This window comes from Petromyzon marinus, chromosome 18 (assembly GCF_048934315.1).
Source record: "Petromyzon marinus isolate PM22_M1 ecotype Great Lakes invasive population chromosome 18, UKy_Petmar_22M1.pri1.0, whole genome shotgun sequence".
In the NCBI taxonomy this organism is placed as follows: domain Eukaryota; kingdom Metazoa; phylum Chordata; class Hyperoartia; order Petromyzontiformes; family Petromyzontidae; genus Petromyzon; species Petromyzon marinus.
In genome coordinates this window covers 13,110,956-13,138,032 of record NC_133684.1, presented here as the reverse complement: position 1 = coordinate 13,138,032, position 27,077 = coordinate 13,110,956, and the positions used below count along the sequence as shown (strand labels likewise).

General features: G+C 47.2%; 1 protein-coding gene across 5 annotated transcripts in view; it reads left to right on the top strand.

The window, feature by feature from the left end:
* The first annotated feature begins 15,628 nt into the window (after positions 1-15,628).
* The window catches only part of LOC116943683 (gamma-aminobutyric acid receptor subunit alpha-5-like), a 152,852-nt gene continuing 141,403 nt past the window's right edge, over positions 15,629-27,077 (top strand). Inside the window, exons 1-3 of one of the 5 annotated variants that reach the window (XM_032956752.2) lie at positions 15,629-16,139; positions 18,883-18,923; positions 22,668-22,734. In XM_032956752.2, the coding sequence (XP_032812643.1) occupies positions 22,670-22,734 (65 nt within the window). In that variant the 5' untranslated portion in view covers positions 15,629-16,139; positions 18,883-18,923; positions 22,668-22,669. Of the gene's footprint in view, positions 16,140-16,332; positions 16,872-18,882; positions 18,924-22,495; positions 22,735-27,077 lie in introns of those variants that run through there. The other 4 variants (XM_032956751.2, XM_032956750.2, XM_032956754.2 and 1 more) reach the window with 4 other exon arrangements.

The window sequence follows — 27,077 nt, the reverse complement described above, 5'->3', positions numbered from 1 at the left end:
TGCGTTTTCTGAATGGCTTCAAATGGACTTTCATAAGCATGTTGAGGAACCTTTCCTGAACATTGGGAGCAGATAAAGGCCCAATTTCAAGGGAAACAGGAAATAATGATGGTAAATTTCCATAATCAAGTCCGAAAATGCAAGGAGCTTCAGTTGAAGTTCCCAGACATGAAGAAACAACTGGTAAATTGGCGTACGTCCACTACAACACCGACCTGCTCTGTGACCTCCGTGAAATCGCGGAGGTCAGCATAGGGTCTGCTCACCGTATAGGCAATGCTGAATCCGAATATATCAGAAGCCAGAAAATACACCGCCCAAGTATAAAAAATATGGCCCCAAAGATAGGGGCACCAGCTCCAGCTACCACTGGGAACGTGAATGCCACATAACCAACTGGGTTTGCAAGTGCGAGGTTTGAGGAGTCATTACTGTAGACTGCCAATTTCCACGAAAACCTCACATTGTGCTATGGTAGGAAAACGTTAACTACTGTCCTTGGTATATAGGAGGTAATGGGTTCGATCACGACTCTGACGCCTATATATTTGGAGTGTTAATGTTCTCCCCGTGGTTGTGTGGATTTTTATCCTGGTTCTCCGTTTTTTCCCTTCACATTTCCACATGATAAGCCACTTCCTTGAGCTATCATTTGTAGGCAGGTCGTTTCTGGAAAAGAGTTATATAGCTCAGTGGGCCTTACCTTGTAAAAATACAAAGTTTAGTTTAGTTTAATCTGCAAGTAGAAAGGACATAGTTCCTTGACGTGCTCTGAACAGTAACATCAGACGGGACCACCTGTGCTGAAAGCTTAGCAAGGGAGCTCTGGTCAGTATCGAGGATCAATCTGTGCAAGATAATCAACATTCTGAAAACACCAGATAAAGAATGCACGTGCAAAAAGCTTTGTGCGTAGATATGGATATTTCCTCCATATTATAGGACATGACAACAGTAAACCGGCATGTTACTATATTCTCGTAATGAGTGCGTAACAGTCTCGCTGTGCGCTACCATGATTCCCGCGGTCCCTTCTCCGCGGATAGTACGGTGGTCACAATTCACAATGACTACCGGTTCATGGGAAAGCGTCGCAAAATTCGTCGGCACACCACTTACTGCCTTGAAATGCTTGCCTCAACATGATTCCAGGTGGACAGCCACCTGAGACAATATGTCCCAATATCACCATGCCGTTTGCTGATTTGAAGAGGTACACGTGGATCTCCTTGGCCCATACACGAGACGTATTGAGGGGAATTTTGAGCTGCTTATCTTTAACAACGACTTTATTCAATTTACCTGACCATAGCCTACCCGCGACCCGTCACAAGACACACTTAAATGGTTGACCAAAAGACACACGGAAATCATTGATCAGTTTCATCAGTGAGTGCGGAGTACCTACTCGCATGAACGGTGACAGAGGTTCCTGTTTCACCTCAAGGGAGTTTAGCGAGTTCTGATTAATGCATAGCATAGAGCATACTTACTCTCCGCTCGACGACACAACCACAGGGAGAAGGGACAAGTGGAGAGTACACATAGAATGGTCACGACCTCGCATCGCGCTTCTGAGCCGAAGGGAAGATGATCGTGAATTAAATGATGATAATAATGAAGATGATCTAATATTGTGCTGTCAACCGAACTGTCCAACTGAGTATAACCATATCGTTGTTACCATGGCAACAGCATCAGATCAACACCGGCAGTGCTGAAGAGACAGGTGATTTATGCGGATGGTACATCGGAGATGCGTCATCTGATTAAATGGCCATGGCATTAGCGTAATCAGCGGGAAACAAAACAAAATACGGGACTATTTGCTCAATTAAAGTGTAAACGCTTTGGCACTTGAGTTTGACCATACACGGCGTTGATGTTGTTTCTGCTCTTGTTATAAAAAAAAATGTTTATTAAAGACTAATTTTACTGTTATTTACGTGTGCATCATTATGAGACGATCTTGGGTGTAAATCACCTTAAACTGTGTAATTGGTTTGATGCCGAGGAAGAAATAAACATGTAATAATAGCAGCGTTGTGTTTTTACAGTGGTATCCTCTTCCGAGGCCGTGTTTACTAACGCATAGTTTAAGTAGACGGATAGGAACTCGTGTTATTATGACTCGTACATCGTGGTGATCCATCTACATACGCTCGACTCAAGAAGAAGAATATCACACAACGAGCAACGTGGACATGCGATGGGATTCACTTCTGCAATTTGTTGTCATCTGTGATGGCTCAAGAAGTTTCAGTATGTTAGTTTCACTTCGCAAAAATGGTTGTACATGTTACATGAAACCTCTTGCTATTCACATTCAGCATTGACAACATTCATTGGGGAAAAAAAGCACAGTCGTCAACCTTTGGATATTGATTTTTCAAGTTGAGAGAAGTAGTGTATTCCCACGTTTAGTGTGGTCCTTTTTAAAGTGACGATTACTTTTGTGATTGCTCTTTTTTCATGTAACAATTTATGTTGGTGTAAATTAACAATCGTGCCTATGGCTTTGGGGGCATCCACCCTGTGGACAAGATTGTCCAAGCTACATAAACATATACCCTTATGTTTTGATTAATTATAATTGAACAAATAACAGTGATCTTTAAAAAAGTAATCAATCAGAAAGCATACCGACAATTGAGTAATCACATACAATACCAGTACCTGCCTTTGGGAATTTGATTACAGGAAATCATTTTACTCCAAAACTGCACCGGGTATGCTCTCGTGGTAATGTCTGTGAGCTTGTGTAGAGTTGTGGATCCTAACCTTTCCTGGCCTCCACGGAACACGATCAACACTCAATATTTTTTTCTGCGGACCACCATAAATCAGTGGCATACTGTATGTTCCAAAATTAAAACTATAGTGTTTGATAAGCTCTGCTAAATATATTTTTTTACAAATCCATAAGAAATTATTAACTTGCTTCTACTGACTCGCTTAAATCGCTCTGATGGGTGGTAAAATATGATGGTTTGTGGAAAACAATTACTATTTGCAACAGTTTCTGGGAACCGCGTCTTCTCGTGGCTTTGCACCAATGGTCTACGGACAACAGCCCTGGGAACCACTTGGGTAGCAAAGAGGGCAGTGTTTTGCAAAGGCGCCAATCGGAGTTGTAATTTCAGTGTTCGTCTTGAGCAGGCAGTTTTCAAGGAATGTGTCAGGCCAGTAAAGTGGATGGTTATTGTTTCCCTTCTACGTGACTTTACCGAAAGAACCAAGAATATGAATCCCTGCAGTCACGAAAGCTTTAAATCAAAACTGAGAGACGGTTCAAAATAAATAACCATTATGTGCCGCTGTCATCGTTTGGAAAAAATAAATTTGAGCAAAAATTACCTGCAACTGGAATATTTTTCACGTCACTTTGTAGCCGCGAATGTTTAACTCTGTGGACTCATATGCCACAACCCATGTGTGCGCATGCTATGTTGCTGGCGACGGCCGCGCCATTGCGATTACGAGATAACGTGCGCATTCAAGGATAATATCAAAGGATTGGAGCCCTTTGAGTTGTTAAATATAAACACAAGAGTTCCCGAGTAACTGGATTAAATTGTTGTCTGCTTCAAATAAACGTGAGGCTAATGATAATGTTGCACGGATTCTCTTGGCTTCAGCCCTGTATAAAAAAAAAATATATAAACGAACCGAGCTTACCTGAAATCCGTTTGTGAATAAAATAACAATTATCATTAGTGTGGTCTTTAGCATTCTCTTAAGGAGCGAATTGTTTGCGATGGGAGTGCCCCGCTTAAACATCCCTTACACTGTAACGGTACCCTGTGTAGCAAGTCCACCAAAAATCAACAATCAATTTATATATAAAAAAAGAAAAACAATTTATCCCAGGGAGTGATCGGAATCGGTTAAATCGATATTTGTTAAAGGACGCGGGATTAGAGAAATGCGTTAATCCCCTGAAACTGGGCAGCCGGGATAGCGAGGCCATCTGTACACATGCAAAAGCAGCGATGCATTAAATGCCTGCTACGTCTTTCAATTGCTACGCACCGTCAGTCTTCAATAACCACCTTTCTTTGAATTTTCACCTTTCTGTGAGAATATACGTGAATATACGTAAAATAAAAAATTCACGTATGTTCTCTGTATTGCAATGTTCTCGAGATATGTACATACACGTTTGGGCTGTGAGAAGGTGTTTCTTTACTGCGATGGATGATTAATATGGAGCAAATGTAAATAAAACATGTTCGAATTAAAAAAAACCTTATCAGGTCACCGTACATGCCTGTTTACGTATTCAAAATTTTAAATACCACTGTTTGGTGTAATTACGTTCGTGCCACTTGAAATCTTAGGCTGTTTTGGCATGGAGGCGTGTGCTCTGTAAACCTGGGAACTGATCATTAAAGTTGCAGATATTAAAGTCGTAACTGTTGCTAGCTTTTCATCACCATACTAGTTAAATATCTGAATCATAATTAGATTTTATTTTTAAAAAATCACCGAAATAAAACCACCTCACCTAGCCTGTACAATCTTTCTCTCTCTCTCAGAAGGGACATCTCGAGATGTGTGTGGGTAGAATGCCGTTCACACGAGACCACTTCCGATCGCGTGGATGTTTCCCACGAATCATTTTTGATTGTTTTATTATTTATTACACTTTTTCAATCCAGGTGAGCTTCACTGAGTCTCAACACTGTGTTTTTTTAGGAGGTTCTTGTCAAGTTCCGGCAGTAGGGACCATGTTGCTGATGTGCGTTATCCCAGTAGAGTAATTTGCAGGTATATTTTCAGCATTGAGATGTATTGGTCAATACCAGTTACATTGGGGTTTGTTTGTTTTCGTTATGGGAGGAGACTGGAGAAACAGGGGGAGATCATACAAACTCCACACAGAAGGTGTCTGAGTCAGGAATCGAACCCAGGGCCTTCATGCTGTATGCCCCAAGTGTTACATCCTGCCAATGACCTTCATCACCGCATGATTCACAAACCCATCGCCAGCTCTCTGTGCACCGCATTTATAGGCTCCCGGCATTCTGGCCAAGGGAGACCCCTTCTGACTCGACTTAGACATGGGATATTTCCAACTGCCTAATTACGCAAGCAGACAGATGAGCTATTGCAATTATGTCATACGGGTCGGTACAACACCTCTACTCCAAGGCAGGGTTAGCGGATCTCGTAAAGATCAATTCTTTAAATTATCCAACTTACTGGGTTGAAAAGTGGCTAAGAGATAGTAGACGAATACAAGGCCCATCCGTATAAATGTGTTGCGTTTTATCCACCTGCATTTGTGGATAGATAAACCACGTCGGTTATTGAAAACGAACGTGTGCGCGGTCTGCCTCAGCAGCCGACCATGCTTTCCCACCTGATGATGGACGCTTGTGTTGCGCCCGAAACGTCGTGATTTATTTTATTTTATTTCTACCTACGTGACTTTACCGAAAGAACCAAAGAGTATGGATTCCTGCAGTCACGAAAGCCTCAAATCAAGATTTTGTGTGCACGTTACTCCAGTTTCTACTCAGACTCGTTGCAAAGGAGATGAACCCCCAACATCCCAAAGCAGAATCCTCCTGAGCTAGAGTATTGCGACCCAGGGCAAGCTTTCCCGAATAAATAAATCAGGCCCACTTATTTTCGGATGGTGGATTTTGTTTGCAATGCGCCTTCTGTTCGGCCAGTGGTTCGTAATCTTTACTGCAGCCTGCACCCCTTTGGTTCTCAGTCGTTATGTTTTTCATAATGTTAGTACATGCGTACGGTTTCATGAAATAAAGTAGTTGTGTTTACGTGCCAGTGCTTAATTTGTGTTTTCGATTGTTCACCTTCTAAAAAAAAATATTGCATATCTCGCGCCCCCAGAAAGGGCATCTCGCAACCCCAGGGCGCGCGTGCACCCCAGGTTAGATGGCGGTGCCCCCGGCAAGGGTCGGGCAAGGAGGGTGCCGGAGATGGGGCCGGTGGGGCGACAGCCACCGGGGCAACTCCTCTCGAGGGGGCGATGCAAGCAGTGGCGGCTGGAGGCTCAGGTGCTGCAATTCTCCAATCAGGTCTCTACGACACATTCGACAACTACTATTGAGTCGTGTGATACATCCAACACGGTGGGCGTGTAGCACGTGTCTGGGCTAGGGGGCTCCAGTCATGACCTTCCAGTAACGTGACCACGGTGATCTCACCGCTGTCTTTTTATCGCCAAGTCTACTCTCAGCCACTGGGTGCGATGACACTTTTTAAAACCTATATTAAATCTCATTTTCTGTTACGAATTGTTTTGTGTGTGTAAGTATGTTTAGTTTTGTTGTCTTTCCCCCACACCTTCGATTAGCACGGTTCCCTACGTACCGTGCTACAAAAGTTGAACGTACAGACAGAAAGACCTCTGGTGGGACGGTGCTGATGCTGTAACAGCGGGAAGGAGGTGTTAGGGCAACGGGTCGGCAACCCAAATAACAAGAAGAGGCATTTAAAAAATATATTTCAGTAAAAAAAAACCTCAATGTTTCAAGGGTCACAATACACTGTGGTGAATACGAGACAGTGGTGGTCCGTAATAAAGAACGTCCCGAAGCAGCAGTCCTTGAAGAGCCGCATGCGGTTCCGGAGCCTGCAGGTTGCCGAACCCCTGGGTGGGGCCACCATCTCAGCTCCCCTCCACCGCCCCAAGCACGATAGGACGGGTATGGTTTAGTTCTAGTTGTATGTGTTTGGGTGATGTGTTTACCTTTCTTCTACTTTGCACTCCTATCGTGTTTTTTTTTTCAAATCGTTCGTTGTTGTAACGTTCTTACCCGCCCCTAATGGACATCTGCGAAAAATAGCTCATCGGATTCCTGCAGTATTAATAAATATTAAGATTTCTGATGTCTCAATATACAACCACGGGCACCGATAAACTCTTGCATGCAATGCCATGGGGCGTATTGATGTCTGTTTTTGAAATGCTCTTTAGAATACCACCTGTTCACACGACTCGAATGAACATCTGTAAACTGGCGTAGTTGGTGATGGGTGTGCCGACTGTCAGACTCGAAACGCGTTCCTCAATATGAAGATGTGAATAAAATGACTAAAGAATTGTTTTATGGTTGAGGGGCTCCTCATTAAGGTTTTAGATAGCTTGGAGGAATTGTGCGACCGCTCTAGTTTATGGGTGTGGTGTGTGTGTAGATGTTTTAGGGGGCAGCGGTAGTGTAGCGGTTAGCGCTACGCTGCGCTACGAACCCGGTCACCCGAGTTCGATTCCCGCTCACGGCCAACACCGGCGACGATTATCGGAACCAGTTTTGGGTCTCCCCTAGGTTGACTCAGCATCAAATGAGTACTTGGTGTGGTGTGTAAACATCGCCACTGGGGATACAAAGGCGGCCGGGCGTGGTGTTGGCCTCCCACCCCCTCGTGTGCCGTGCCGGCCTTCAGAGGTGCTCCCTCCTGCAGCCTGTTAAGGCTATACGGGGAGGTTTTGTCTTTGGACATGTTGTTCCCTGTCTTTAATTCGATACCGAATTTGCATCTCCTATTGTCTGGCCACTGGCCATGTCCTTTTCCACATCACGGCAGACGTTGCTCGTTACTTCAGGTCACGTTACAAACTTGTCTACGTATACGGGACATTGCATCTTTCTGAAACGCGAGCAACATTCGGGGTATCGGATAACTTATTAAAAATTGGCCTTCTATATTCATCGCAACGACCTTCTGTGTAAGAACATTTACATTGTTAAGAACCTCAACAATATTGATGTTGACATTTGCTCTATTACCTCTTATCGGGTTGTATGCCCTGTGCTGTATTGTTATCTTGGAATTGACGAAATGCAATTGTTAATCCGTACCTTGCCTGTGTCCATAACTTGCGGCTCAGTGCTTTGAAATTTGGAATCCAATGAATATATTATCAAATTGCTATCACTAATATCACACAAAATGCTATCGTCACTCGTATCTCTCAATTTCCTATTAATTAATATCTCCCAACGCTGTCGCTAAATTCAGTGAAATCGCTACCAATAATGCTGCATGTTTGAAATGAAGATGTGAGGCGCTCCCGGGTCGATGGCGACAACCACATGTATTGTGATATCGCTCTAAGACGCGACCACGTGAATCTGACATTGAGCAGGCGTGCTGCACCCGGCCCACTGTGGGCATGCACCTGCTAATGTGCAGACCAGGTGCCTCAGTTCCTCAAGAGCCCCCCACCTACACCCCCATCTCCCCCCAACCTCTCCACCGCTACCCCTCCCCCACCTCCCCCCACCACTTCTCCCACCTATCCACCCTAACACCTCTACCCCCCCCCACCACTCCCTCCACCTACACCCCACATCTCCCCCCCACCTCTCTCCCCCCACCCTCGCCCCACCTCTCCCCCCACCTCCCCCCACCTCCCCCCCATCTCTCCCCCCACCTCTCCACCGCTACTCCCCCACCTCCCCCCTCACCACTTCTCTCACCCACCTCTCACCCCCCACCCCCGCCCCAACTCTCCCCCCACCCCACCTCTCTCCCCCCCACCTCTCCCCCCCACCCCCCGCCCCACCTCTCCCCCATTTCTCCCCCCCACCTCCTCTCCCCCACCTATCCCCCCACCTGTCCACCTCTACCCCCACCTCCCCCCCACCACTTCTCCCCCTCACCTCTCCCCCCGAACACCTCTACCCCCCATCTCTCCCCCACCTCTCCACCGCTACCCCCCCCCACATCCCCACCACCATTTCTCTCACCCACCTCTCCCCCCTCCTCTCCCCCGCACCCCCCACCCCACTTCTCCCCCCCATCTCCCTCCCCCCACCTCTCCCCCCACCTCCCCCCAACTCTCCCCCCACCTCTCCACCGATCCCTCCCACCCCCCATTCCCCCCCCCACCCTACCTCTCCCCCCCCCCCCCGCATCTCTCCTCCCCACCTCTCCCCCACCTCCCCCACCTCTCCCCCCACCTCTCCACCTCTCCCCCCCCACTCCCCACATCTCCCCCCTACCTCTCCCCCCACCTCCCCCCACCCCTCCCACCACCTCTCCACCGCTACGCCCCCCCCCTACCCCCGCCCCACCTCTCCCTCCCATTTCTCCCCCGCGCACATCTTCTCCCCCTACCGTCTCCCTCTCCCTGTAAATAGGGACTTCATAAACAAACACAAATCGCTCAACTGCTACAACAATTATAACTAGAGAGGAGTGCCCAATTGTATTGTGCCAAGACTATTTGAGTACTGCATTGTATTTACGTTTTGCCACGTAAAGCTCTTAACAAATACCGGAAAAGCAATCTGGTGGCTAAGTGTGAATGGTATGAACCGCAATCATCACATGAACGTATTAGCATGCAAATACATTATTACAAATTCAAATGGAACACCCTTATAACTAGTGTGATTTAGACTAAAGTGTTCATATCCATGGGTTGCTATGAGCCAAATTAAGATATATAAGCCAAATGTATGCATATTTTTTATATTCAGGATCCAACACAAATGCAAAAAGCCCCACAGCCCTGATGCAATCTATGAATTCTAAGATTAGCTCGGGATGTGGCCCAATCCTGCCTCTGCACATTGCCACGCGTGGCACAGGGAGATCGCATTAGAATTCCTCCGCTCTCTAAGCATCGCCTCCATCACATCTCGCGCCTCCATTTTGCCGCAGTGTCACTATTTTTTGTCAAATAAAAGACGGCGCCGCCTGAGTTTTGCTCTCCCCTTTTCGCGAAGAGTATATTCCGCTGAGCAACGAGGTTCCTGTAGGATCTGTACGGAGAGGAGGTTCATCACCCCCCTGTATGGAGCCCGAGTGTTCCTTTGTGGGGGCTTCTCCGTGCACGCTGATCTCCCTCGCATAAAAAAATAATACCAGAACGGAACGGGATAAATGCCGTGATGAAGGCCCTCCTGAAGACTCCTGAAGCCTCAGTGGGTACGGGCTCTTCTTCCACCAAAAATTTTCATCGTATTTTTTCTTACTAAATGTCACGGCCACGGTAGTGATTTGCAGCAACGCTCTATTGAGATGTTCCTCCTCTAAAGTGTGTTTTTATGCAACCTTGGAGCAATACGATACTGCACAGAATTCCTTCTCCGTAGCGGGTTAAAGGCATGGCAATATTTTACACAACGCGCCAATTGACACAATATTCGTATTTCATTAGACTTCTTTTCCCAGTACCAAAATATAATACTAGGGTTTTCCCCTTTTTTCTGGCAACAAAACTGAAACCTTTTTACGAGGATTAATGTCTGCATTAACCACAGTACCTGCAGTCAAAATGCAAAAAAAATACTATGATAATATATGCATTGTCCTTGAAACTGATTGGTCCACACCAAGGGACGGCTTTCTTTTGAGCCTCGACCCAATTGGTGCTCGACCAGATGACGCCAAAAGGCGTACACTGTATAGTGTACGCCAGAAAAAAAGGGGAAAAACCCTATTATAATATTCGCATGGTTAGCTCTACGCTAAATGAAACAATTGAGACACGCTCTGGCTTAGGGGCAGAAGGAGGGAATACCGCCTTGACAATAAACTACAGCGTATTATTGAATGTTATAGCAACGAGAAACGGGCATTTGTGGTCAGATGGGAAGGTGAATAAAGGGAAAATGGGAGATCCTTTGTGGGGAAACTTTGAAAGTCACCGCTCCGAGATTTAAAAAAATACCCCACCTCAGAGCAATGTTCCTACGACACTCATCAGATCCCCGGCGCTGTCTTGAACAGTGGGCATACTCGACAGGATTACGGCCTGTGGAGATATTTAAATAGGCGAGCGAATTGTTAGACGAATTCCATTATGGTTGTTGGAACACCTGGTGCTAAAACGTCGGAAGGTCTTAATCAGATTTCACACGTCTCGCGACGGCGGAGAACTGGCTGAACAATTACGTCTGGGCATTGATCACCTTTTGTCACCCATTATATCCAGCCGTATCTATTTATGAAGCGTTAATTAAAGAGTGCTTCCTTCATGGTCGGCTTACATATAATGGGATGTTTAATGTCACGTATAGAGAGTGTAGAAATTCGCCATATCTCAAAATGGTTTAATCATGTCTGGAAGGTTTAAATGTTTCAGCGTTGGCCTACGGACATTTGTTTTAAACGAATCTAATGAGTTTATATCCTGGCAGAATGTTAATGCTAAAACTGAATGTATTTATTCATTCATTAAATATTGCGGAACGTAAACGTTGGACTATTGACGCGAGGTGCATTTTTTTCTCTCAATGAAATCCACTTACAGATGCTGAGCAGCTTGTCATAATAGAGAATGGTGTGGAAATAACATCACGTGCCCTTGCGAGAATTTGTTGCTCCACGTGTGTGTTTGGTTGGTTAGGGGTTGCACACATTGGTTTGTGGTTCACCTTTGTGACGGAGGGGCGCCACGGTGGCGAGATGTTAACTACCTCGCTTGGTATGCAGGAGGCCGTGGGTTAAATCCTGACCCTGACGCCTGCTGTATATTTCGAGCTCAAATGTCTCTTTCTCTGGTCGTGTTGATTTTCTCCGAGTCCTCGGGTTTTTTCCCCGTCCAAATAAAAAATCAACATCAGACGTTTAGATGATATGGCTGCTATAAATGTCCACGTGATAATCCACTTGGTTGGGCTATCAATTGCGGCCAGGTCGCTACTGAAATTGAGCTAATATCTGATTGGGCTTTGCCTGGTAAATAAAATAGTTTGTAATAGTTTAGTGTGTTGATGGCGGTATTAAGGAACACATATAAATACTGTTGCTTATCAGGATGTAAAAAAGCACAACAGTGTACGCGTTTCGAAATGTGTGATTTATCCGTTTACGTTTTAACACATGTTAGAACATCCCATTCGCTGATAGAGCTAATAGTAAGACTACTAACATATCTATAATGCATGTGTTTTGTGCAATGAATATTAAACATGTTTATATAATTACTTTTTATGCAGTGTAAACTTCATCATCGTCACCTTTAGCCATGGTCATTCCACTGCAAGGTGAATACATCCCCAAGGCTGTCACCGTCTCTCGCGATGTTGCGATAGCAGAGTAATATGGAGGGAATAAGGAGGCCACTCAGTATGTGTACACTGAGAATGTATATATTTAGCATGTTTATATGGAGTATGTGTATACTCAGTTGCCTCCTTGTCATCTTTCTATCGCTACTGCCATGGTTGTTATTCCTGTGAACGTCACTTATTGATTCCTCTACCCATGTTCGGGACTCAGTCTACCAGAGTGATTGTTTGTTTGCCTCATCCGTACTGTGTTTAACCACCATTGTGGAGGTCACAAAAACACATTCAACCAATCACCCCCTTACTCATTCACTCACCAACCCACCCACTCTTCCAGTCTCCTACTCAATCACCCACTCACCCACCCACTGTAGGTAAAAACACTTCGCTTTGCTGCGTCTTTCCTCGAACTGCTCCACGTTCGAAACCATCATCTGTTTTTCCCAAGCACTTTACAATAACTCTGCTCAATTCACGAATCGTGTAAACTCAGCCATTACAAAGTCAATAGGTGCTGTTTGTAGCTCGCCACTTGCCGTTTTGGGTGCCTTGGGCCTATGCCTTGTAACCGTAAAACAACATCTTCAAGGATTATTAATATGAAAAAAACATATTGTGTATGTAAATGTCAGCTTACAGAATTGAGTGAGGACAACATTTATTGATGCATTTAATGATAACACGCTCCCCCCACTGCCACCAATTCCATGAATCGTCAGAATCCAAGGTCACAGTTTGATTCAATAATTGATTTGTTTGTTAATTCCCTTTAACCTGGTGGGGCGTTATTACTTTTTTTAATCCCGCCCGCGTAATTTTGTCCACTCGATTGGCCCAAACGTTAGATCTGCATATAACTTTAATACGTCCTCATCAATACTCATACACATCTCTGACCATTGTTCGATGCAATGAAAATATGATTGAGACTTTGAATGCAGTTGTTAAGTAAACGGCATCGCCAGGCTCCTAAATTCAAACCCAGGATTCATGAGTGCCAGCTCAGTGCCGAGACATGGCCATTCGCTCCTGCAGTTACCAAGTCAAGATCGTTTGGAATAGTTGCAAATAAGTAGAATGTTAATCAAATTGTTTGATAAACGTATTGACAGTTGACCAATGTTACAAATTACTACCTTGCTGAGTGGCTATTGAACAGCAAAGAGATTGGGTATGGATAGACCTTCTGGGGTGTCGCTGGGTCATTGCGTGGACTTTTGTGTCAATTTGGTGATGTTTTGAAAGTGCATCGTTGCACGTGGCATTTATATGTTTAAATTGGATTGAACAACGTTTATTTTGTCCGTGCGATGGGTGAGATTACTAGGAGGAGCCGGTTCCCCTTCGATTCCGTGACGAATGAAGTCCACCCAATGTTTTTTCCCAGCAAATATCTCAATGTGTTTGGGAATCTGACCGACTTCGAACATAACCCAATCGACATCAGCTCCACATCCGGACGGGTTGATCTGATTTACGGGAAGTGTTAGCATTGGTTTGAGGCGGATGCCCGTTCAGATGAGGCTGTGATCCCGTACGGGGAACCGACTCTGCACTCCGATTCTGTTTGCTCAGCACCTTTCGGCAACGGGTCTCAAGAGCAGCAGCTCAGCGCTTGCCAACTCAAGCCGGCAACCCGTGGCGGAAATAAATTTCACATTCCTATGGCGCAGCTATCTCTGTTGATGTCCGAATAGGTGATACCCAATGCATCTATTACGGCGGACTGATAGGAGGAGTCAACGATTGCGTTTATTTACGAGGGTCACAATCTGAAGGTTGTGAGTTTAAAAATGCGGTTGTGGGTTAACCTAGCCCATCATCACTCCATGGTAGTTACAATAAAGTACCACTTTGTGGAGAAGTCCACGGTGGTTGTCCTATCGATAGACCCGCCTCCGCCATAGAATTGTGGAAATTCCACCACCGACTGACGCAGGGCTCCAAAAACAGGAGATGAGTACCACGACAACCTCGTGTGAGCAGGAATCGCTTTGTCGTCTAGGCCGATGTGGCAGCACCCCAGAAAGTGGCGATTTGTCCACTGGCAATCGGCAGCGAGTTTTGCTTAGCGCGACCTCGCATGTCGGGAGGAAGACGGACAGGTGCAAGTCACGGCGAAAATAGACAGCAACGCGCGCGCGTGTGAACAGTGCTGCTGCTGTGCGATGCAACTCCTTTAAAACGGAGAGCTCATTGGCAAGACCACGGAGACGATAATAACTAGATAAAAGGGGGGGGAGGGGGCGCTGCCGCAGCGGTCCGCGAACCTGAGTTCGATTCCCGGTCACGGCCAACAGTGGTACGTGATGTCCGAAGCGGTGAAGTATGGCCAAACAGCGCCCATTACCTACGTGACGTGCGGAAATCCTCCAAACGGCGGCGGGCTGTGTACGTGTAACTGTGTGAATGCAATAATCATTTTTGTAGTTAAAGGATGCAATTGATATGGAATGTAACTAAACGGCTTCCAGTTGCAATTAATAGCATTAGGAACAGTACTAGGGTTGTCGAAATCATTGTTTGCATTACAAATGCATTGCAATGTATACAAATGAGATATTAAAGGAGCTGCCGTGGGGTGTATTAGCTCGCACAATGGAATCACAATCTACACGCCGTCGGTTCGATTCCATCTCTTGGTGCGGCAGTTGAAACAATGGGTTAAGTTCTTAAATCATCCCCACCACTTCTGTCCACCCCGCAGTATAAATGTGTTCATTACCATTCGTCCATCGGCAGCAGTTCTGGTGCGTGTGGGTAAGCCCTCTAATGGCATCTGGTCGGCGTGGAAGAGTAGACCAAATACTCACTGGAACGCCCTCTGATGGAGGCTCTTCCGCCAGCAGTGGCGTGAGTGAACACCTCCAGGGCTGCGCCTTTAGCCGTCAAACTGAGTAACGAAGGCAAAATGTGGCACGCAGTGATTTTGGCTTGCGCTGTGCGGTTTGTACGTTTTTGTGCGTGCCAGTCAGCGATAAACATTTATGCATTTCTATCGAATACGATAATCGATTCCTGACCCCTAAACTAGTGGAGCCGTTTTTTTATTAAACCTACGCGAATACTTTAGCTTTTGGCATGCCCAAACATAAACTGTGATAGGGTGGGGAGATGTTAACTACCTTGCCTGGTATACAAGAGGTCGTGGGTTCGAGCTCGACTTTTACGTCCGTTGTATATTTGGATTTTGCACATTCTCTCAGTGGTCTTGTGGATTTTTTTCCGGGTCCTCCGATGTTTCCCTCCACATTTAAATTAACAAACATTTCGAGTAATTTGGTTGCTATAAAAGTCCACGTGATTAGCCACTTCGTTGAGCTATCATGTGTGGCAAGGCCGTTTATGAAATATAGCTATGTGTAGATCAGTGGGCCTTACCTGGTGAACTAAAAACTGTTTCGTTTATTTGAATTTACCCGAGACAATCCCTGGGAAATCTCAGTGACATAACTCTTGATGAGCTCTTCATTTTAGATGCTTGGCTGATCCCGTGTGGAGTAGATTACCTGTGCTGAGAACCCTGAGATCCCGGGAACTCTCTCACCGCTGGGCGAGCGTCGAGCCGGCTCCACTGAGATTCGGCGACAAACCCTACTTGCTCTACTGCCCCCTACAGGGACCTCTTAGTCGCGCACATCGTGGCTCCGTCTCTCCGCGACCCACCAACCCCGCCTTCAAGCCGCTAGATCACAAGATTGCGTATCTGCACACAGTTACACACGCACGCGCAATATAACGATGATGGTCGTGGTCACGAATGTGGGTAACAACATAATTAAGCAGACAATTCGTCTCCTTCCTTCTCCCATATGTCCCCTCCACGTAAACCATTTTTTTTTAAAACACATCCCATCAGCCATCATTTCAGCGACATTGAACTGTAAAATGTCTATAAGCACGGAGCGTCTCTGTTAGACGTGGGTCCTGATTTGTGTTTTCATTGAGAAATTCCTCCACAGAGGCCGACCGCGCTTGGGCGCACCGACACGAGGGAGACTTCGACACTCGGGCCCGCGTTTAGTGCCCGGCTGCTGCTGCACCCTGCGCCATCTCGCCCCCGTCTCGGCTCTGGCTCCGCCGCTGTTGCGGATGCACATCACGGCGGCGGCAGGGACGGGTGGCTGGGCACCGCGCTTGGTACCACCACAGCTCCCCCGTGCCCACTCGCTGCCCGCCCGCCCGCCCGCTCCGAGAGCGCGGCTGGTTCCCCGTGCAAATCCTCGATCATTGCGCGAGTCCCCCCCCTCCCTCTCCCTCCCTCTCTTTCCACCACCACCATCATCACCACCACCTCCCACCCCCCTCCACTATCCATCCCTTCGCCCTTATATGTCTCTGTCTGTCCCTCTCTCCGTGTCCCACTCTCTCGCCGCCGTCTTCCCTCTCTCTCGTCTGTCGTCCCTCTACTCCTTCGTCTGTCTCTCTCGCTGCTTCTCCACCCCCTCACCTCTCATCACTAACATCCACTCCTCCCGTCTGTCTCACTCGCTGTCGCTCTCCCCCACCCCAACCACCCCTCCACCTCCCCTCACCACATCTCCTCTCATCTCTCCATCCTTGCACGCGTCCCCCCCCCCTCTCTCTGTTTGCTCTCTCGTTCCGTCGTCGTTTATTTTCGCTGCAAAGCGACGCCGTTCCACCGGCCGAGATCTCCTCTCCTCTCTCTTTTCGCGTCTGCGTCTCTGCGTCGGCATCTCCGCTAAACGCTCCTCTCTGGTCCGGTCTCTCTCGTCGTGGTGATCGTTTTGATTGATTTGCGACCGCGGCGTCTGAATTGCGCCGCTCGTGCCCGTGCTGCGCCCGTGGACATCGCGAGGCGACGAGGAGCGGGCAAAAAGGAGGAGCGTGAGGATTCATGTTCACAGCGGAGTGAGTGTCAAGGGCTCACGTTGCCTTGCTAGCTGTGCGTGCGCGTGTGCTGCTCTGCCTGTGTCCTGTGTGTACCCCCTCGTGTGCCGTACCGGCCTTCATAGGTGGTCACTAACAGCACTTGCCCCAACAGTCTGTTCAGGTTATACGAGGGATCTTTTTATTTGTCTGCCGTTGTCGTCTGCTCGCGAACGGCACTTGCCCCAACGGTCTGTTAAGGCTGTACGGGGGATCTTTGTCTTTGCATGCGCTGTCTGTGTGTGTGCCTGTTTGTGTGTGTGTGCTGTGTCTGTTCCGTGACCACCTGCCAGCAAGTCTTCAATACCGCACGTGGCCTTTAAGTACACCTAGCCTGGCACAAAGCGCCTTGGTGACGTCACCGATACTTAGTGGCCAATGGCGGCTGTTGTGTGATAGTATGTGCTGTGCGTGTGTGTGCTGTGTGTGCTGTGCGTGCTGCGTGAGAGTGTGTGCTGTGCGTGTGTGTGCTGTGCGTGCATGTTGCGTGTGTGCTGTGAGTGTGTGCTGTGCGTGTGAGTGTGTGCTGTGCGTGTGTGCTGTGCGTGTGAGTGTGTGCTGTGAGTGTGTGCTGTGCGTGCGAGTGTGTGCTGTGAGTGTTTGCTGTGCGTGCATGCTTCATGTGTGCTGTGAGTGTGTGCTGTTTGTGCTGCGTGAGAGTGTGTGCTGTGAGTGTGTGCTGTGAGTGTGTGCTGTGCGTGCTGCGTGAGAGTGTGTGCTGTGTGTGTGCTGTGCGTGCATGTTGCGTGTGTGCTGTGCGTGCTGCGTGAGAGTGTGTGCTGTGCGTGTGTGTGTGTGCTGTGCGTGCATGCTGCGTGTGTGCTGTGTGTGCTGTTTGTGCTGCGTGAGAGTGTGTGCCGTGCGTGCTGTCTGTGATGTGAGTGCATGCTATAGCTGCTTGAGTGGGTTGTGTGTTAATGTGCTGTGAGTGAGTGCTCCGTGTGTGTGCTGTGTGTATGTGTGTGTGTGCTGTGTGTATGTGAGTGTGTGTGTGCTGTGTGTATGTGAGTGTGTGTGTGCTGTGTGTATGTGAGTGTGTGTGTGCTGTGTGTATGTGAGTGTGTGTGTGCTGTGTGTATGTGAGTGTGTGTGTGCTGTGTGTGTGTGTGCTGTGTGTATGTGAGTGTGTGTGTGCTGTGTGTATGTGAGTGTGTGTGTGCTGTGTGTATGTGAGTGTGTGTGTGCTGTGTGTATGTGAGTGTGTGTGTGCTGTGTGTATGTGAGTGTGTGTGTGCCGGCCTTTGGACGTGCTCGCTAACAGAATTTGCCTAAACAGTCTGGTAAGGGTAGACAGGGGTTATTTGTTGCTGTGTGTATCAGTGTGTGGGTTTGTGCTGTGCGTGAACGTGCGCAAGCTGTGTGCAATGTGTGTGTGCCCTGTGTCAGTGTAATGTGAGTGTATGTTGTCTGTGCGTGATGTGTGTGAGTGTATTCTGTGTGCGAGTGTATGATGTGTGTCAGTATTCTGTGTGAGTGTGTGCTGTGTGTATGCTGTGTGTGTGCTATGTGTGCTGTGTGCTGTGAGTGTATTATGTGTGCGTGTATGTGCTGTGTGTGGAATATGTGTGTGAGTGTATGCTTTGTGTGCTGTGTGTGAGTGTATGCTGTGTGTATGCTGTGTGTGTGCTCTGTGTGAGTGTGTGCTGTGTGAGTATTGTGTGTGCTGTGTGCGAGTGTGTGTTGTGTGAGTGTGTGCTATGTGTGAGTAGTATGTCTGAGTGTGCTGTGAGTGTGTGCTGTGTGTGCTGTGTATGAGTGTGTGCTGTGTCTCAGTGTGCTGTGTTTATGCTGTGTGTGCTGTGTCTGAGTGAGCTGTGTGTATGCTGTGTGTGTGCTGTGTGTGCGACTGTGCTGTGTGTGATTGTGCTGCGTGGCCGTGTCTGGCACCACCAGAGGTTTGGAACCGCACGCGTTCTGAGACGGCAGGTTTGTGTGCTGTTCTTCTAATTGTGTGCGCTCGTGACATTTTGTAACTCTTGTTTCGTTAAAACAGATTTTTGAGTTCATGCTGATAACAAAGGACAAATTAACAAGGTAGAAAATTGCATCGGTCTATACCGTACATTTCAAACGCCCCTCTGCAAATCCATTGCACATACTACCAGTTACGCATATTATACACGTACGCGTAAGCATGGAGTGAATGTGAGAAGGCATGTGCCGGGCACATTCACAATTGACTCGTGTGTTACACATCAATCCCAGAGAATGCAGTGTTGTTCACCGCACATACACACACGCGCGCGCGCACACCACGTGGAATAGTGCAGTGACTGTGTGATTGTTTACACTCGTAATAACACGTGTATTTACACAAAGGCACACAGATGGCACTCACACCAATTGTATTGCACTTTAATTAGGAGTAATCTTGCATGTCATTTGTTATTACTCATATCGTTTGCATTCCAGAATGTGTTTCTATATATTGCACATTTGTACTTTAAATCTTGATCAGATGTGTGTATATATACACATTTGAATTGATTCAAGATACAATTCTGACATTTCAGTATGCAAAACATGTAATCGTTTAATAATTTACAATTGAGCGTGTTAATGACGCTCTATGCAATGTGGTACTTTATGAAAGAAAAAATATATACATTTGCGATTTTTACTCAAATCATTAGCTGCACCAGTCTGGCTCCGCTCAGGGTTACAGTAGTATATGGCGTTTTGCTTTGTCCAGTCACCGACTCCCATCGATCTCGATATATCTATATTACCGTATTACATCTCTTTGGGGGCAATAATGTCAGCGGGACCGTAGAACTCTCTCCAATGTCATCGCAAAAGCAGCGGTGTGCCTCTGGCAGTGTCTACCTACATTGTTATAATCGGGTGGCACCATTGGCGCTCAAGAGGTAAAACAATTCACGCAATGCCGGTCCTGCAATACAACAACGCAAGCGCATTAATGAAGATTCCGTCGAGCGTTCCCTATGCGCGGTAATGATATTTGTCCTCCAAGCCAAAGCTCAATGCGAATGTGCACACTGCTGAGACGCGCGGCTATTGGAATTGTTGGCACGCGGATAAATGGACGATGGCTGTTTGATGAATGAAACGGTGAATTAATGAATGAATTATTGAATGCGTGCGTTGTCGGCTTGTTGCATGTGCTATTGTGATTAAGTGATTAAGTGAATGAGTTATTGTGTGTGTGAGAGACAAAGGCGGCCGGGCTCACAGCACTTGCCCCAACAGTCTGTTACAGGCTATAGGGGGATCTTTGTGTGAGTGAGAGTGAGTGAATGTGTACATATGTGGGTAAGTGTATTAGTGTGTGGGATTTGTGAATGATTAAATGAGTGAGTTGATGTGTGAATGTGTGTGTGTGAGTAATTGAGTTACAGTAGGTGTGGGACCATGTGAGTGACTGAAAATTAGTGATTGACTGAGTGAGTGTGTACAATTAGTAACTGAGTGAGTGACTTAAGTGAGTGCGTGACTATGAGGGCGACCCGGCGTGGTGCTGACCTAGTGTGTCGTTCCGGCCTTCATAGGTGCTCGCTAACAGCACTTGCCCCAAAAGTCTGTTGCAGGCTATACGGGGGGATCTTTTACACAGTGTGAGTGATTGTGTGTGTGACTCACAGCGTAAGTGAGTGGCTGAGTGGCTGCATGAGTGAGTAACTAAGTGTGTGACTGACTGTATGAGTGAATGACTGTGTGTGTCTGTAAATGCCTGTTTGTGAGTCAATGTGCGAGTGAGCGCCTGAGTGTGTGAGTAACTGAGTGCGTGACTGACTGTATGAGGCAGTTACTGTGTGAGTGTATGCGAGTGCCTGTGTAAGTGAGTTCCTGTGTGTGAGAGTCACCGTGCGAGTGAGCGCCTGAGTTAGTGAGTCCCTCTGTGTATGTGAATCACTGTGAAAGTCACTGTTTGAGTACCTCTGTATATGAGTAACTGTGCGAGTGAGTACCTGAGTGAGTCACTGTGTGAGTGAGTCACTATGCGAGTGAGTGCCTGACTGAGTTCCTGTGTGTGAGTCACTATGTGAGTGAGTGGCTGAGTGAGTTCCTGTGTGTGTGAGTCACTGTGAGTAAGTGCTGAGTGAGTTCCTGTGTGTGAGAGTCACTATGTGAGTGAGTGCCTGAGTGAGTTCCTGTGTGTGTGAGTTACTATGTGAGGGAGTGGCTGAGTGAGTTCCTGTGTGTGTGAGTCACTATGCGAGTGAGTGCCTGAGTGAGTTCCTGTGTGTGTGTGATTCACTATGTGAGGGAGTGGCTGAGTGAGTTCCTGTGTGTGTGAGTCACGATGTGAGTGGGAGCCTGAGTGAGTTCTTGTGTGTGTGAGTCAATGTGAGTGAGTGGCTGAGTGAGTTCCTGTGTGTGTGAGTCACTATGTGAGTGAGTGCCTGAGTGAGTTCCTGTGTGTGTGTGATTCACTATGTGAGTGAGTGCCTGAGTGAGTTCCTGTGTGTGTGTGAGTTACTATGTGAGTGAGTGGCTGAGTGAGTTCCTGTGTGTGTGAGTCAAGATGTGACTGAGTGCCTGAGTGAGTTCCTGTGTGAGTCACTATGCGAGTGAGTGGCTGAGTGAGTTCCTGTGTGTGTGAGTCACTATGTGAGTGAGTGCCTGAGTGAGTTCCTGTGTGTGTGTGTCACTATGTGAGTGAGTGCCTGAGTGAGTTCCTGTGTGTGAGTCACTATGTGAGTGAGTGCCTGAGTGAGTTCCTGTGTGTGTGAGTCACGATGTGAGTGAGTGGCTGAGTGAGTTCCTGTGTGTGTGAGTCACTATGTGAGTGAGTGCCTGAGTGAGTTCCTGTGTGTGTGAGTCACGATGTGAGTGCGTGCCTGAGTTAGTTTCTGTGTGTGTGAGTTACTATGTGAGTGAGTGCCTGAGTAAGTTCCTGTGTGTGAGTCACGATGTGAGTGAGTGCCTGAGTGAGTTCCTGTGTGTGTCACTATGCGAGTGAGTGGCTGAGTGAGTTCCTGTTTGTGTGAGTCACTATGTGAGTGAGTTCCTGAGTGAGTTCCTGTGTGTGAGTCACTATGTGAGTGAGTGCCTGAGTGAGTTCCTGTGTGTGTGAGTCACTATGTGAGTGAGTGGCTGAGTGAGTTCCTGTGTGTGTGAGTTACTATGTGAGTGAGTGCCTGAGTGAGTTCCTGTGTGTGAGTCTATGTGAGTGAGTGCCTGAGTGAGTTCCTGTGTGTGTGAATCACTATGCGAGTGAGTGGCTGAGTGAGTTCCTGTGTGTGTGAGTCACTGTGTGAGTGAGTGCCTGAGTGAGTTCCTGTTTGTGTGGGTCACTATGTGAGTGAGTGCCTGAGTGAGTTCCTGTGTGTGTGAATCACTATGCGAGTGAGTGGCTGAGTGAGTTCCTGTGTGTGAGTTACTATGTGAGTGAGTGCCTGAGTGAGTTCCTGTGTGTGTGAGTCACTATGTGAGTGAGTGGCTGAGTGAGTTCCTGTGTATGTGAGTGAGTGCCTGAGTGAGTTCCTGTGTGTGTGAATCACTATGCGAGTGAGTGGCTGAGTGAGTTCCTGTGTGTGAGTCACGATGTGAGTGAGTGGCTGCGCGTGTGAGTCTGCGCTGCTGCTCATGCTGCTGCTGCTGCTGCTCGCCACACGCTCTGTGCAATACCGCGGCGCCCCCCACCGCAAGTAGCTGGAGTTGGTTGTCGTGCGCTCTCACTCGCGAGTCGAAGCTCAGAGAGAGAGAGAGCGCAGCGCTGCGCCGAGCGAGAGAGCGAGAGAGAGCCAAGAGAGCTAAGCACTCTCCGTGGCCCCGTGTCTCTTCCCTCGCTCTCCTCATCCCCGACGCTCACAGTGATGGAAGTGCTCGGAGTGAACGTCGCCTCGATGTATCTCGCAGCCTGCGTCGTCTGGATCACGAGGTAAGGGACCACACAGCCCCTCGGGGCATCAGCATCATCACCACCACCACCATCATCATCTCGACTTTGTTGCTGTGGTTTACGCACGCTCTGTGCCTCGGTGATGCCGCTACGCTCAAGTATGAGCTCGCGCCTGTGTGTGCGTAGCGGCCCATTCTTTTGAGCGTGGGGCGAGCGAGTGGTGTTTCGTTACGGGTCATGCTCAGCTATGCGATGTTCGGATATTGCCGTTTGCCTCGCTACATCATCTCCAGTGCTGGTGTCAATCGTCGGAGCAAAAACGACGCGAGAACAACGGATGGTGTCTGTAGAGTGTTGGGGGGGGGGGGAAATCAACTCACGTCACGCGGCATGCAAAGGTAAAATACGAATGAGTATACAAGTGACTTGCATCGGTTGAACTGTGTTAATATTGACTGCGGTATAATAATAATGCTGTGTTGTAATACCCCAGTTTCATTTCATGCCGAGTCATTACTGGATTGTAACATGCAGGATGATTGCATTACGAAAACAAAGATCCCCCGTATAGCCTGAACAGACTGTAGGGGCAAGTGCTGTTAGCGAGCACCTATGGCACATCATGTCCGGCCGCCTTTGTCTCCATCGTGGCGATGTTTACACACCGCACACGGTACTAATTTGAGGCTAAGTCGACCTAGGGGACGTCCAGGACCGGTTCAGATAATCGTCATTGATAATATCCGTGAGCGGGAATCGAACTCGGGTCGCCGGGTTCGTATCGAAGCGTGCTAACTGCTGCGCCACCGCTCCCCATTATGACATTAATACAGTACATTGTCAAGCATAACGTGGACAATGACGTTCATATGCAAGAGTGAAAGTCTATCATTTTGTATATCAATGTGTGTTTTTGCATGAATGATTCATGGGATTGGCGGAGTTATTAATTGGATGCGATGCAATTTGCCGGGTTGGGAACGAGAAATGAAAGTTAGCGTCAATTATTGTGAGCGCCGAGGGCAGTTCTTAGGTTAGGGTTAGGGCATGCTGCTGCTGATGATGATACTGTAGTAATAATCCAGCACAGACATACTCACTCACTCAGGCAGTGAGTGTGTGTGTGTGCACCAAGCGTGCGGAGTGTGTGTGTGTGGAGTTGGCCACCCACCCCCTCGTGTGCCGTACCGGCCTCCATAGGTGATCGCTAACAACACTTGCCCCAACAGTCTGTTACAGGCGCACCTAAAGCTCCGATGTGCCCGTGCTTATCATGCGTTTGAAAGCTGACGTCCCGTAACTATCAAATAGCTCACTCAGGGCTGTTTTGTTCGTGACGGGTTCATTCTGCTTTTCGCCATTCACACTCGAGGCCATTCTCATTCTTAACTTGTCAACACTCTTCGTCCGCCAGCCATGGGCTTCTGCCCGCTTATGAAACCGCGACACGCTCTTTGACAACGCCACGGCGCCGCACGGTAAACGCAGCACCGACGAGAAATCCGCTGCATCGATGAAGCATCGTCGCCAAATGCCATCGCCATGTTCAATGCTACTGCTTTCCAGGAAAGCGAAGTGTCTGGAGAAATAAATCTTCTGCAGAGCACAAAGGGTGGGATACAGCTAACTGCACACGTCTTTGTTTTAAAATAAACTGAAAAGATTTGTTTTTACCAGCTAAGGTCCAATTAACCTGTCCATATATGAAAGCTAGACGAAGCGGCTCATTACGTAGACATGTATAGCAGCCAAATACTTTAAACACACGGAGATAAATCCACGCGGCCACGGGGAGAGATAACGTGCACACTCCAAATATACAGGCATCGTCAGGGTCGGGATCGAACCCACGACCTCCTGCATACCAGGCGAAGTAGTTAACATCTCGCCACGGTAGCCACAATTAAACCACCTCGCAGATAAAGCTGGTGCCCTGAGTGAATTACTTTACACTGGAAATACGCGCTGCGATTGACTTATTAATATTTGATCTCACTGGTCCGGTGTATCACCCCTTCCCACATAGTCTATGTTATTGAGGTTTCTCTGCTATAAATGTGAATTAATTCATAATTTAGCGCTCCTTTGCACTAGTGTCTTGCGTGCGCTGTTTGCGCCGAGTTTTTGTAGTACTTCGGTGTGGTTTCACGCGCGACTTCCTCTGCGTTGCCTGCTTCACGATCGCCGTTGCACCAAGGAGACCCGACTCGGTCGTGTGTCACCCACAGCTGTGAAGCAAACGCAACATCAGTCTGACGAGTTACGGTGGTAGCAGTATGAAACCACAGTCCGCTTTGCAAGTCATTGACGGATGTTTTTAGCTGTAAATTATAATACACAGACAGGGCTTAATTTCTCACTCGCTGCTAGGCTGGCTTGAAATAGGGATTTGTCAACGTAAGACACTACCGTTAAACTCAATGCACACCGATCCATCCATCATACACTTATATTATTATACCCTATATTCCCATACTGTAATCCTATACATGGGTGTATAAACATCATGAGGCTAAAATAAGGCGAAATGGATATGGCTGCCAAATAATTCCCGCAACATTCCGGCTTAAATTAAGGACTCATTATACGCACAACAGTCACGTGTGTACATTTGATAAGGTGGGGTGGGCACGTTGGTGGTTTGAGCTTTCCGACTCAAGACTGGGAATTTACGAGAGTTCAAATCTTGGTCAGGAACGGGCTCGGCCTACCATCGCCTCTGGGCTTGGTGGGATGAGTCGACGTGGTCTCTGTCGAAGGATACTGGAATGTCCACCTCCTGACGAGAACTGCGAGCAGAGGGGGACACCGCTTACATTCTCGTGTGCGTGAGCAGGGAGACACTCGGCCTCACATTGACGGTGAGGAGGGCAGAGTCTCTCCTGAGTTGTGGCCACAAAAACACAAGTGCGTTACACAGAGCAGTAAAGTTGCCTTCGCAACCGTACTTCTTCAGGAGGGAAGAGAGACATTGATTACAATGGTTTTAAACTTTTATCATCAATGGCTGGATGACCTTTCTGCGTTCTCCGCCCAAAAAAGCGAGTGATGTGTATTTACGTTCACGGGGAGAGTTTTTTTGTTTGTTGTTAAATTAATCGTTCATCAGAACAGTACTGTAGTTGTATTCCAGTTTTGCGATGCTAAATTCTGAATCTTGCAACACTAAGATAATTTACCTCATTTGGTTTTGTGTGCATTTGTATTATGTTACGTCTTTTTTAAAACTAAAATCTCAGTGTTTATGTACCTCTCATGTGTATAGAAACTAGCTATCTTGATATCGTATATCGAGTAACACGGGACAATAGTGAGTATCAATACAAATTGTGTGGAGTATTTAATTTGAAAACTACAGAATATGGATCTCTTCATTATTCCGCATTATATACATCGTGTAACTAGATATGTACGGTATGTGTGTAAATGGCATATACATGTAATAGTGGATACATACACAACATAGTTTTGATGGTGCTGCATTGACTTTTATAGGCAGATTTGTTGGTGATACCGCATAGGCAGGGATGCATACGCACAAATAACTAACTGAACTCCACAAGTTCGCCAATGTCACTGTGGTCTTACAATGAAAATGTGTGATGGGTGACGTTTCAGGCAATGGCCCTACTCCATAGAACATCGGCACATAGAGAGGCCAGAGAGATGGAAGTGCATGAGAGTTGGAGACTGCATGATTACACTGAGAGGTCCTGAGAATATGTTTCTTAATGTTTCCTGATGAACAGTTTTAAAATTGGCACGTGAATCGTTACCCGTTCGTAGCGATTGTTACTCAACATCTACAAATGCTTCAATACTCGATATACCATATGATTATAATCATACATGTGTTCGTGCATGAACGTATTTCTATTAAAGGTAAATGTATACAAATGTTGCTGTCTCATTTGCATTACGGGTGACCGTATTGCAGCATCGTATCTTCTTGAATACAGACGGTCCACTGTGTTAAGTACAACAGATAAAATATAATTCTTCCATAAAAGTGGGTTCTCACCTGGTTATATAAATGTTTTAAAACAAGGGTCCATTGTACACATTTGTCAGCATGTATATTTAATGCACAATGCCGATTGCGGATTCACAATATTTATAACTTCCAATGAAATACACGTTAAAGGATTTTTTTTTAAGAAGCGTATTAAGAGTTACCGCGATGTCCCGGGCTTATCGCGGCGCTGAAGGCGTCGTGTTAATCACAATTTGGCGCCCGTCTGCCTCCGATTGCAGCCGCAGTTGTGGAGGGCATTCAGCAACCGCGGAGAGCGCCCGTTGACGCTGGCCGATTTATCGCTGAGGCCTCTTACCTCCAGCGGTTAGATCGCCCTGGTGATTTATCGCTTACTTCTGGCCCCGAT